Source organism: Poecilia latipinna, unplaced genomic scaffold (genome assembly GCF_001443285.1).
Source record: "Poecilia latipinna isolate Pla-1442-1.1 unplaced genomic scaffold, P_latipinna-1.0 Scaffold56, whole genome shotgun sequence".
Taxonomy (NCBI): Eukaryota; Metazoa; Chordata; class Actinopteri; order Cyprinodontiformes; family Poeciliidae; genus Poecilia; species Poecilia latipinna.
Genome location: NW_015112672.1, coordinates 211,389 through 224,641, shown reverse-complemented (window position 1 = coordinate 224,641; position 13,253 = coordinate 211,389). Strand labels below are relative to the sequence as shown.

At 38.8% G+C, this 13,253-nt stretch overlaps 1 protein-coding gene across 2 annotated transcripts in view; it reads right to left on the bottom strand.

Moving 5' to 3' along the window:
* slc2a4rg (SLC2A4 regulator) overlaps nt 1-11,098 on the bottom strand; it is a 47,518-nt gene extending 36,420 nt beyond the window's left edge. Inside the window, exons 1-2 of one of the 2 annotated variants that reach the window (XM_015054451.1) lie at nt 10,242-11,098; nt 7,979-8,214 (exon numbers count right to left, since the gene is read on the bottom strand). In XM_015054451.1, the coding sequence (XP_014909937.1) occupies nt 7,979-8,214; nt 10,242-10,493 (488 nt within the window). In that variant the 5' untranslated portion in view covers nt 10,494-11,098. The remainder of the gene's footprint in view (nt 1-7,978; nt 8,215-10,241) is intronic. The other variant, XM_015054460.1, reaches the window with a different exon arrangement.
* Nucleotides 11,099-13,253: the final 2,155 nt, after the last annotated feature.

Below are 13,253 nucleotides of genomic sequence, written 5' to 3'. Positions count from 1 at the left end.
TGCTAGTTCATCATTCAGTAATTTGAGGCCAATTAAGCTAAGCTATGAATTCCAAATAAAGAACATAATTTAATGGTTCACATTCAAAGATGATGTATCTATTTCTTTCTGTAAGTGTCCAAAGACTTTTGAGCTATTCTCTTACTCCGGTCTCTCCCAGCCTCATTCTTTCCATCTTTTCCTTATGGTGCAATTATGGTGAGTAAAACATAGTGTAAATCCAACCAACTGAGACCGCGGTGTTGATTCTTGGTTCAAACCGGATTGGAGCAGATTGAGCAAGAGCGAGGAAAAACTGAAGCAGCTGAACATCTTACTGGATCATCATTCTTCCGCTCTGATTCCAAATTACAAACAAGAGAGACTTCATTCAATTCTTCTAAACTGGGAATCACTACAACAGTGTTTATTGCTCCATCAAAGCAAAACAACAGACTTTTAGAGTTTTGTATTAAAGCCCACTGTGGGTGGAAAAGCAGCTGATGAGGAAACAGTTTGAGTATACAGTATGTAAAACCTCTCAATGTTGCTTCACCGCAGATGAGCTGAGACTTCTAGAGGTTATTTGGACACTGATCTGCATCTGAGAGGAAAGCTTCACACATTTAAGCTCTGTGTAGTGGCATGTTTGTGCTCAAAGCCAACATAATTTATGTTTATGTTGGGTTTGAGCACAACAGTTTGAACTCTCCAAGTGACAAACCACTCTACCTTATCAAGGCAATAATCAGAGACCAGGTTTTTTTCAACCCACTCTTGCTATATTTTTGGTAAACACCTTAAACTAAAACTGGATTTAGTCACCTCAGTCACGATCTAGACTGAAATGTTTTGAAGAACCATACAAATGTGTCTGGCCCCATATGATAACAGGTGAGCTGCTGGGGTGGTTCAGCAGTACATAGCAAGCACACTCCAATGATGCAATGGCCAGGAGTTTAGAGGACAACAGCAACACTAGCAGATATGTGATAATGAAGCCCAACTATGTCACTCTGTGCATAAATTGCTATCCTAGCATTGTGCTTCAGATGTGTAATGTCAGTTAAAATTGGAAAATACACAACCGTTTTCATTTATAGAACTCAATGCCCGTCTGTCAGCACTAGTTGTCGGAGGGCACAGGTATAATTCATTATCCCATCCAACAAAGCCCTATTGTTAAAGTTGTGCATGTCTAAACACACACTTGAAGAAACTTCCACAAAGCATGGGGGGATTTTAGGAGCTTAAAAGAAACTGGGCTTACTGGTTTTCACAGCTTGGGTGTGGCATGTTTGTATGTTTTTTTTTTTTAAATATGTTGATTTAAACTTTAATCTTCAAAGTGGAGTATTGGTGAAGTTATTTCAAGCACAAGAAAAGATATTTAATCTACACACTCCCCTTGAGTTGTTTCCTCACTTTTTGTTTTACTTACTCCCTCTGAAGACCTGGCATTTTGACAAATCACTGTCCACAATGTTTAACTTTACACCACAAAATCGATTGAAATGGCAGAAGTTCACTACTGCTCTCTTCCGCAATAAAGCAAAAGACAGCAATGTCAATAATCCTTCAGGTGGAACTGAGATCACGGACAGCTGAAGTTTCTCAGCGTGTAGAAAGAAACCTCTACAGTGAATCTTTCTCTTCCTAAACTCTGCTTTTGTGAGGTGCTGGTATAGCTGACATATTTGAGGAGACACAAATAAAATTAAATAATTACTCAAATCTACAAAATAAAACAGGGTACAGTGTCTAAATTACAAGCTCACATATGGGACATAATACCAGTCGCCTCATGCACAAATTAAAAAAAAAAAAAGGTAACTGAGCGTTATGCGTTAACTTTTAGTTCTTCAAACTTATTCTTACATGACGGACAACAGAGGGAAGAGATGCATGGTACCATTAAAATGACCCTATATTTGCTAGAAAGCTATAAACTAGCCAATTTTAGCTTTTTATGCAGATGAATATTGCAATATTCTCCATAAAAACCATGTCTGAGCATGGGCATGTTTCAGGTTGTAACACACATATTGTTAGTACGTCCCTCCCGTTACTTTAAACTTTATTTATGCTCCAGTCTCCGACCCTCAACATCAAAAGCAACGATTAACCCAAGTTATTTTTGCTCCCTAGTTTGCATATTTCTTTTTGGATCTTCCTACATTCTTTGTCTCTGACCATTGTACTGAGAAGTACAGTGGAAATAACACAGATGTTTTAATTTACATATGAATTTTAATATCGAGGGTTAGAGAGAATACAATAATACATTAATGCAAAGGAGCTCCCATCTCATAGGTTCCAGCGAATACAGTTGTTATCCTCACTGTAAATTTTAATGAAGAATTAAAAAAAACTTTCTGATAGCTAAAACAGGAAGATGGGATACTGCGCTTCATCTTCTCTGGCTTTCAAGAGGATTTACGCTACCTTTTAGAAAAAAAAAGAGGGCAAGGGAAACAAAGTTGGATGTATTGTTATAAAAGGCAAATGAAAAGTGTTAAACCAATTTTGTTCATTTTTACAAATAATGTGCAACAGGGGGGAAAAAAATCATAAGTTAAATAAATCTGTTTGCACCTAGTTTTATTGTTTGCATGCATGTCAGTCATAGGAAACCAGAGCTGATGAAAGAGTGACAACGATTGTGTGAAAGATACTGTAAAGTTGAGAGAAGGCGAAAAATTAGATACAGCTGAAGCTGGTGGAAATGGGGAGGGGGAGTGGCGCACAACAGCTGCTGGTTGGTATGGAGACTTTGCTGGGTAGAGGGACAGAAAGACCTACTGAGAAGAAGGAATGACAGTTGACTGAGCTGTTTCTAAACGCTGCTGTGGCAGAACAGGAGGTCTTATGTGAGTGACTATTGGTGTGGGTGAGCAAGAGATAAAGCATTTTGCTGCAGGACTGCAGGAACTGTTCAAAAAGGAAGTTCCTCTTCTTCCTTTGGTCCTTAAGAGATGCTGCACTAAAGAAAAGATACACAGTGATGAAGCATTGATTTACACCAATGTACAGTTTCATAGGTTATATGAAGGTTAGATTTTCTCCATTTAAAAATATTTTTGCAACAAAACAAGCTGAATTGGACCTGGTATTATCCTTATTTACATCAATTTGCTAAAAAAACAAAAAAACAAAAAACAAAACAGCCCTTTACTAATTTGATGACTGTGCTCGCACACAGTAAATTAAATAAAAATGTGCTTGCCTGTCAGTGCTACATGCTTACTAAGGATGAGCAGTCATCTTGCACTAAAAACTGACTGCACTGTATTATAACTAGGCTTGAGTTGAAAGTAAAGTCCGGTTATATGTTGTTGTGAACTGTTGCTTTTTAAATACAATCATTTAAATTGAACTTCTATCAGTCGGTTTATTTAGTGGTTGTTGAGCCACAAACATGATACTACATTGTCAAAATATGTACTACGTACAAGCTTCTCATTTGTCCACCCGCCTCTCAATCTGGAGATAATAAAGCTGCAGTGTTAAATGATGAGCTGTTGCTTATCATCTGTGGTTTTAAATTGCCGGCGCAGCTCTGCGACCCAGATCCTGAGGTTGACCTACCAGACGTGCCAGATGCCTGTTTGCGTCCTGATCTGGGCCCGCCCCTCCTGCATAACTCCATTCATTGAGAGACGACCTTTCACCCTTGCCTGTCAGTGCAAAAGCTTCAACCTCTTGCGGTGTGGGCGAGAGAGAGAGGAAAAAAAAAAAGGGGCTGACGCGACATGTGAAAACGGATCATCAGGTTCAGAAGGAATTCTTTTAAAACTAAAGATAACACTGACAAGTTCAAACTACTGAAATGTAAGAAAGCAGTCACCTAAAAAGCAGTGGATTGTCTTTCTCAGGAGGCAATGTCAGGGGTTTGAATGTGGGTTAGTCATCCCAGACTAGGTTGGGGGGTGGGGCGCTGTTTCAGCGACTCTGACCTTCAACAACCAGCTGAAAGGTCTCCTCTGGGAGGGGAGAATTGGTAGGTGTAATGGTCATGGCCAGGTGAATTTGAGAGGTGGACTTCACTCCCTCCTGCCCAAAAAGTCCCATTGACTTTTATCCAAACAGCGCATCAGTAAATATAGGAGATACACCACAAATCCTATCCTCTGTCCCCTTCCTTCACTGCCGATTGCTTTGGTGTCCTGTTTATGCCAACTCAGTGTTTTCCATTCATGCTAGCCGACTGTGTACCTGACCAAGGACAGATAAGAGAGACAAACTCTTCTCATCAAAATAAAGCAACCCCTCCCCTGTTCATCTCATCAGGCCTTACTGTTTTTTGTTTTTTTTTTTTCTTGCTCATTTCAACTAGTCTCTGTTCAATATCAGGGTACTGGATCCCATGCTGATGAGAATTGACAGGTCGAACACGCTTTGCTTTAGGGTGCGAGTGCAAGAGAGACTTAATCAGACACAGGACTCCCCGAGGAGGGGGTGCAGTTGACAAAACGGGTGGGAGTTTTGAAAGATGTTTCAGGGGGTTTTAGTTTTGTTAATCGAATAAGCACACATGTGAGTGGGTGCATTGGCTCTTTCTCTCTCATCCTGCGAGGGTTTTTGCCCAGACTTGTCGAAGGGATAGTGACCTACTTTGCAGGGTTTGCAAACCAACAAGACAAACCGTGAAAGTGAAGAGTTTTGCACAAGATACAAAGTGCAGAAAAGGGAACCAATACAAAACACACAGAGGGCCGAGCCACGTCTTTCCAGCAAAAAGTCTCCTTAAGCACACATAATCCTGTGACACAGAAATAGTATTAACTAAGCTGTTGGGAAATAAATGAAGATGAATGGTTTTGTTGACGTTATCTGAAGCAGGGTACAGAGTGCAGCAAACACACTCCTGGTTACGCCCATTAAACGCAGAAGCTTGCAAACTTAACAGGATTGATATTTCATGCACCCCCTCCCCATCGTTACAATTAAATAATTTTTTTCTTTAGGTGAAATTTTTCAAAATCTGATTTTTGGGAAGTACTTTTTCCCCCATATATTCACTGATGAATATATGGGGGATGATACAATATTTTTTTTTCCTTTCATTTTCTGTTGGATTTAAAAATTCTTTCTCAAAAAAAAAAAAAAAAGTTTCTTGTTTCCCGTGCAGTTCTTAGAGCACAACATCAGAATCAGGCCACATTTCTAACAAAACCAGAAATTTGTATCATCCAGGAAAAGCCTGACCAATGGATCTCTAGTAAATTGCGATTAATACCACATACTCATCGGGTTAACAAACAGAGCCAGAATTAGATGAAGTCTTGGTCCATTTAAGGTACATTTTATTCACCTGATACACCAAATCCAAAGTAATAATACCTTTAAATGAACTCGCAAGTTTTTCAATCAGGCTGCTATTTTGTTGATAAACTTTTGCTCGTTTTTCAATATCTAAGATGTCCAAATAAAAGCATTTTAAATGAACGATATCAGATTCCCGCAATTTACGCATTTTTCGTTTTTTCGTAGTTTGCTGTGCCACCCACAGCAAAATACCTCTGTGATTTTTTTTTTTTTTAAATCCGTGTGTTTGTGTGCAAATTATTTTGGTTCTTGAAACTACTGTGGTTTGTCTCATCAAAAGGAAAGTTTCAAACCCACTAGAGTTACATCTACAATGAAAAACTATTAAAAACTATTCACCAATGTTTCTATGATCAAAAGACATCACTGAGTTTATGAAGCACGATAATTTCCTGATTGAACCCCATTTAAATATCTCAGGAGCTAAATTATCAACAAGTCATATCAAAACAGAAAGTAAAAATGCTAGCCTAGCACTTCCACAAACATCCCTGCATAAAAACTGTCAACAGAAGTTAAACACAAGTTTGTTGCAGATTGTAGCTAGATTTACTTGGATATAAATAGAAACAAAAGGCTTTCCTGCTAGAAACTCTTGTGACGAAATATTTTTCACCATCAAGAAAAACGGATATCGTAGAGTCTGAAAAGTCAGTGGTGAACGAGTGAAGAAAAACACAATCACAGTAGATCTTGTATTACAAATTAAATCAAATTGTGTAAGCATACTTAACTTCAAACTACTGAGTTTTGAAGCATTTTCAGGGAATTCATTTTATTGCAATATTGGGATAAAGTAGCATCAAAATAGTTTTTTCTTCAATCGCTGGTATCAAGGACAAAAATGTATTTAAGTTCATGCTAAATTAAAAAGAAATTCAAAATAAATGCATTGTTCAGTTGGCAGGAAGAGATGCCCTAGTGTTCTACAGGTGTTAGATACATTTATCCAGACTGTCATTCTTTTCAGTAATTTAAGAAAACTTAAAGATAAACTAACAGAATCCATGAAAACGTATCCAGTTTAAAACAAACTTAATAGGTTTTGATTAGAAGCCACTTAGGGAAGAGGGGTATGTATCATCACTATGATATGATTTAATTGTAAAAAACAAACAAAAAAAACAAAACATAGTTCCTTGACACTGAATGCAAAACAAACACAAATCTTAGTCTGGCAAACTCACGGCAATATTAGAAAAGGTCAACAGTGCAACAAACAGACTTCACTTTTATGACCACACCGTTATATAATGTTATGCAATCTCTCTTACAGTCTGAATAATGTCAACGCTGAATTTGTTAATGTGGTAGCAGTGTGCTCAGTGAGATTGCTATGATTGTGCTAAAGCTTTACATCTGGTCAGCATGTGTACATAAGAGACAAAAATAGATGCTTTCTTGGCCATCTCATAGGCACTATGTTGAATTCAAGCAGTTTGTTCCGATTTAAAAGTAGACTCAGTCTTGCAGGCTCCCAAGAGACTTTCACTCACAACATAGTATAAATGATCACTGACACGTGAAATTCACGTGTCGAGATGGAAGTAAATGAGTGTGGTGTTGAAACCCCCTTAACCATTCACACCCTTTCTCAAATATTATGTTTGTTCAGTAAAGCAGCAATCAGTTTTTTTTAAGTTACTTTGGAATACATCTACTACACTGAGCTCACAGACAATAAGGAAAAAATATCAAGTTGTTTAGTTTTTACACTGTACGCCCTCCAGGCATTTTAATAATCTCCAAGAGTCATCTGACAAACGGGTAGGAACTTGACACAAAGAGCAACCAATAGCTAAGTAAAGAAAAAGCTTAAAAGCTTTAAAGCTAAACCGATATCCACTCCCAGTCCTCTTTCATATTACATAATCACTTATCAGAGCATTAAGCTTATCGCTGCATGCTCGTTCTGCTTGTTTTTCAGACAACAGTCTGTGTGTGTGCAGCTTACACCGAGAAGGCTGTGGATACAACTGCATTGGAAAATGAAGAGAAACAGCTAAAACAGAGGCAAACAACAATGCCTGCATATACAAGAAGAAACGATAAAGTTTATCTGCCCATGTACATGAAGAAAGCAGCTAACACATCAACTGGACTCTGGAGAGGAATGTAACTTAAAACAGTCAATATGATGACTTTGGACTAATAAAAAACTTTCCCAAAAGCAGTTAAACTGACTTATCAGTAGCCTGCCTCCTTGTTTTTTCCCCTCCTTTGGTCAAGCAGATTGAGCAATTCTGGCTCTGACTGCAAACTCTGGCTCTCCAAAGGAATAGTATTTCGAAACTATTCTGGATGGAGCACTAAACATGCGGTCAGTTAACCAGTACACTCCCACACCATTCAGACAAAACCACTGGACGGTTATAGGCAGATGGTGTATTTCACTTCTCTTCAGACCTTATGAACACAAGTCAGAGCTGAATGCACAAACTGCCAGAGCCAATTGCTTTTATGACAACAAAGTCACAGCCAAATTACCCTCGGGCACAAGAGCCACCCACAGCAAAATACCTCTGTGCTTCAGAATCCTATGAGCTGGCAGAAGGAGTGTATTTGTGCTAAAATGTAAAATGGGGCTTTGTCTACAAGTTAAACGATGCGGTCCACAAACACAACCAAAAATAAATGGGTCCACAACTGTTGCTGGCCTCAGTTTTCCTACCTGTTTCTGGGGACTGGGATGTGGGAGGAGGGAAGGGGTTGTATCTCCGCCTGTGGGACATTCTGCCCCTGTGCTGGCCTGATGCTGTTGGCCAGCTCTGCCTGTTTTCCTGGGTTTCTGATGTCCAAACTTATGGAGCTGCCTGGCAACTGCCTGCCCATGCCAAGGCAGAGGGTAGGACTGGCCCTCTTCAGGATCCCAGTGGAACCAATGTCTTTTTGGTCTCTGACGGCTGTCTGGAAAATGAAGCAGAAACAAACTGAACTTCCCTTTATCAGTCCCAAGTAGTTGAAGTACTAATAACCTGTATTTGGGATAGCAAAAACTATTTTTAAAAATATATTGGAAGATTGGAAGATCTGTTTCTCATTTAAGTGAGCTCAAACTGTTAGAAACAGTTGTTTTTTTTACAGTGTCTTAACTGCAGAAGTCTCTGAAAAAAATTAAATTTTTACGTAAAAAATGAATTCACAAGACCTACAATGCGTAAATGGACAGTTCAGATATACTGAAATTATGTTTCCGTAATGTAATTATCAGAAACAGTTCCTCTACCTGTAGTCAATAGATATCATATCACAGTGAGCTATTCAACCTGTTTAGTAGATGTTAGCAAGCATTTATGGTTTAATAAATGCTACTTAAAGAGACACTGGTAAATTGGTGGATGATAGAGACTTTCACTAGACACGACTGGTAAGTTTGTCACTTTTTTTTTCCGGTTGACACTACCAACTGTATAAATATGCCTCATGTTACTCATCATTCTAAGTTTGCCAAGAATTGAGTAACATTATAGATTTTTTTGACTGTCAGTTGTACAACAGTACTGAAAATTGTACATCCCTGTGTTTTCCCAGGTCTCCTGAGGATGTTGATCAGGTGGAACAGCTGATTAGGTGGATTTATACAGATAGCAAGCAATGTCAATAACACAGTGCTGCTTGGCTGAGAAAAATCACAAACCTAGCAACTGTCTCTCATGAAAATATTAGTGCTTAATATCTGCTATTACGGCCCAATTTTCCACTGATAAACATTTTCAGTTTGACTTGTTACAAAATCCCCAAAACAGTTAAACACTTGGTCTGCCTGACTAGCTGTTGGCATTTTGCCACTCTGAAGATTTCTTCATTTTTCCACACACTCACTGCAAGTCACTTTTTTCTATTACAGTACGGGTAGAACTATCACTAATATTTTCACAGAAAATCCAAACTATCCCTTTGAGATAATGCCAGAAAGCTATGTTAATATAAACCAACGTTTTCAAAACTTTGGCAGGCTGCCCCCCCTTCTCTCTCTTGCAGAAGCCATAAAAAGTTCACTCCACCCCAAACGGTACTGTAGCTGGCTCTTTTTTTTTTTTTTTTTCTCCCAATCAATCATTAACAACTGTGATGGAACTGTGTGTTTTAGGTGGATTTTAGCACAGAAAATCAAGCTCAGCATATGGTATATGAAAATGGTCACACCATAGAATAAATCATATTGATTTAACCTAGTTTCGTTTAATATCCCTCTCCAGCCGTCGGTCTGTTGCTCTTCCCCACCCCCTCCTACAGTAACTATATACCTCCAGGGGGCCCGCCCCCAGTAAGAACCACTGACATAAACACGCGGCAAGGCAACGGTCTTACCTCCATAAAAACCTGACTGATACATTAATAAAACGAATTTATTCTATACTGCCAAAAACATGTCTTTATTTTGTTCTTTTCAGAAAGCAACTAATGGCTGAAAATGTGATTTAAATCCAAACGTGACGCAAATAAAAAGCAGAAGCAAAGGACAAAATGAAGATATATATAAAAAAAATAATCATATAAATCAAATTTGTGTTTTGAAGAGTTTGGTGAAGGAACCGGGCCTGCGCAGCCAGGAAGCTCACGTTGTAGCTCCACCCTTAAAGTCATGGGGGAGGGGGTAAATCATGTAGTTTAGAATCCCTGCCCCCCTTTATGCTGTAAACTTTGCTCACAGAATAAGCAGCCATTTAAAGCGGTTAAAACACAAGATAAACACTTTAATTGACTCTTTAGTGAAACTGGCCCTTTAAAAAACCACTTTATCCAATAAAAAAACATGTAAAAACAAGCCAACAGCTGTAGCTGTCTCATGCGAGCATCATGGTCGTCACCGTTACAAGCCATCAGCGGCATATGTCAAACTATACCCTCATGTTAACCCCGTCTGACTCTGTGATATCTGCGTGGCTACGTGGGTATGCATGTGACTTTGAAAGCTTAGAGAAAGAACTCACTTTTTCCACGTTTTGTAATATTCCAACGCCCGGTGAGTGCCCGCTACCGACGGACGAAGTTCGCTCGTTTTTAACCGCCGCCGTCGAGCCTCCGTCCGTTACGCATTTGTAAAAGATGGGCCCCGGTGTGAAGCTGCTTTTTGCCACCGCTGGGACTCGGCTGTTGTAGCGACCCGGCCGGTAGTTGAAGTCCACGACACCGCCGACGCTTGTCCCGACCGACGACTTTTCCAAAATGCATTTGGACTCCATATTTAGTCGAGGAGAGTGGAGACTAAAGGAAGAATGTCGGCTTTCTGTAGGGTTTTAGTGCAAATTGCGGGAATTAGATACATTTATCGGGATTGTCGCAATTTGATGGGAACTATTTGAATCCTAACTTCTATTCTAGTCTACATGTGAAGTTTTTTCCACCGCTGCCGTCACCGCCGCAGCCCAGGATATCCAAAAAGCCGCCCGGTTAGGAGGATAAAAAGATTGTTTTGCCTCTTTCCTCCAAACCAATGCCACGCCCCCTCATCTGAGCTCCCATTGGTCCGACTCGTACATAAACATGTCACTTTGGCACGCGTCCACATCGAGACTGCCTCTGATTGGCTGTTTTGCTCGTGTCAATCACGTTTTTTTTTTACGCAAGTAGTGTGGGAGGAAAAGAAAAGGGGGTGTGAGCAGCAGTTTACCGGCCGGTGTTTGTCGACGAAGAGCCGGTGTTGAGCAGGGGGAAAACAGCCTTCAGCCCCAGAAGCAAACTGCGCAGTAACGCTTATGCAAATTAACCGGCGACATAGTGGATCTAAAATCATGGTAGATAAAGTTTATTTTAACTGTTGATTCAAATTACTATGCTTTTTTTCTCCTCACGTAAGGTCGGGAAGTAGACACAACACAAATAGTGTGCGACACATTGTAAGGAAGTCCTGTGCATGTGGAAAGTATTCGTAGCACTTCACTTTTAACACATGTTGTTATGCTACACCTTTATTCTAAATTGTATTAAATTAATCTCTTTCTTGGAAATTCTACATAGAAATACCTCATTATGGCAATGTGGAGAAAAGTTTGAGATTTTTGCAAATGCATTAAAATGGGAAACCAAAGAATCACATTTAAGCCACAGCCTACACCTCGATCCACCTTTAGCAGTAGTTACAGTCTCAAGTCTATTATGATGCCACAAGCTTAGCACACCTATCCTTGATTCTCAAGTTTCATCATATTGGATGGAGATGCTTGTGAGCCATTTTCAAATCCAGAGATGTTCAATGAGATTCAACTGAGCTCATTGGGACCTCCAAATCAGCAGAATATTTTCATTTTCTTTCCCAGATTCATGCTTCCAGACAACCCTCTCTCAGAAGTCTGCAGATAATTTCTTTGATTTCATTTTTGGTGTTTGACCTTTGACCTGCACTGTCAACTGTTGGACCTTATATAGAGACCTTGTTTGCTTTTCCAAATCTAGCCCAATCAACTGAATTTGACACAAGTGGATTCCATTTAAGGTGTAGAGATATCTCAAGGATGATCAGTGGAAACTGCTCAGTTTTGAGCGTCATAGCAAAATCTTACATAAATGTGATTTCTTGGTTTTGTATTTTTAATGACTTTGCCAAAATCTGTAAAACCTTTTTTCCACAGTGTCATAATACAGTATTTGTGTGTAGAGTTTTGAGGAAAGAGATTAATTTAATGCAATTTTGAATAATGTTGTAACATAAATTGTGGAAAAAGTGTAGCAATGTGTATACTTTCTGGATGCACTGTAGCTCTGCAGAAAATTGCAAGTTTCCTCTGGTGCATGAGTAAAGGGTGTACTAGTTACAGCTGCAAAGCTTCAAATTCTTACATAATGAGTTTAAACAAGACACAACAAACTCTGGCTTATGAATTTAAAATTGGTAAATCAATCAATACAACTGGTTTGAGTTCAATGCAATCTCAGGGGTCCCTAAAGTTTCATTAACTTTACAATACCCTAAAAGTAAAGTAAATGGTTTGATTAGAAAATATGTTATAAAATCTCCAGCTCTTTTCAAACAACAATCTCCATGACATACTTTTGGAAACCAATCATTTTAAAGCATACTCATATGCTTTCCAAACAATACAAATAGTTTGGGAGCATATAAAACAGGATGCCATGGTTTCTGTTGGCTTAAAAATGCTGTTCTTTAAAAAAAAAAAAAAAAAAAAAAAAAACATGCCTTGTCCAGCAGTGTTAAGCTCAGAATTGTTGTCTGAGTGCCAAAGAGCAGCCCAACAGACTTACACTTTCACAAGTGCGGTACTACGGTTTTCACTGTAATGCTCCAAATTAAAAATTGTTGTTGAATCACAGTATTTTTTCTGCAGTCCTTTAGTCATATATCACATTGAACATAATGTCGTTCTTTTTATTTTCATTAACATCTTATTTAAAACTGCTTACCTCTCATAAGGACAGTGGTGTCCTCAATGACCTGTTGGCTTATGTTTTGGAGGTGACAGTTTTTTTTTTTTTAAGAAAACATACCCTTAAATGTGTTTACTTGTATTCTGTATAACTGCAGCAAAACATCTGAGTTTTCTGTGTGAAGACTTCATCGATTTTATTAAAGTTTAAGGAAAATTGTCAAAAAGACACATGCAAACAAAGACAGATTTCACTGTGAAATGTAGAAATGTATTTTGCTTTCAATGTGAGCCAAATTGTGATATAAACTGTCAGAGTAGAGCAATGTTTACTGGGTCAAAAACTGGGAAGTTTAAAAACCACTTGCCTCAATATCACTGCAGTCAACCCCAACGGGAAGAAGAAATAAATATATCTCAACAGTAAGACATTTTAAGTTAGAGTTTAATCTCCATCCCTACTCTCACTCCATGATGTACTACTACTACTTCATTATCCAGCTGTTTGTACTGTCAGTGTATATTTGTTAGTGAAAATAAAATCACACCTGTTGCTCAATGATCCAGAATGTGCACACCAGTGGTTTCTGCTTTATTGCCCAATCCCTCACAAACACACAT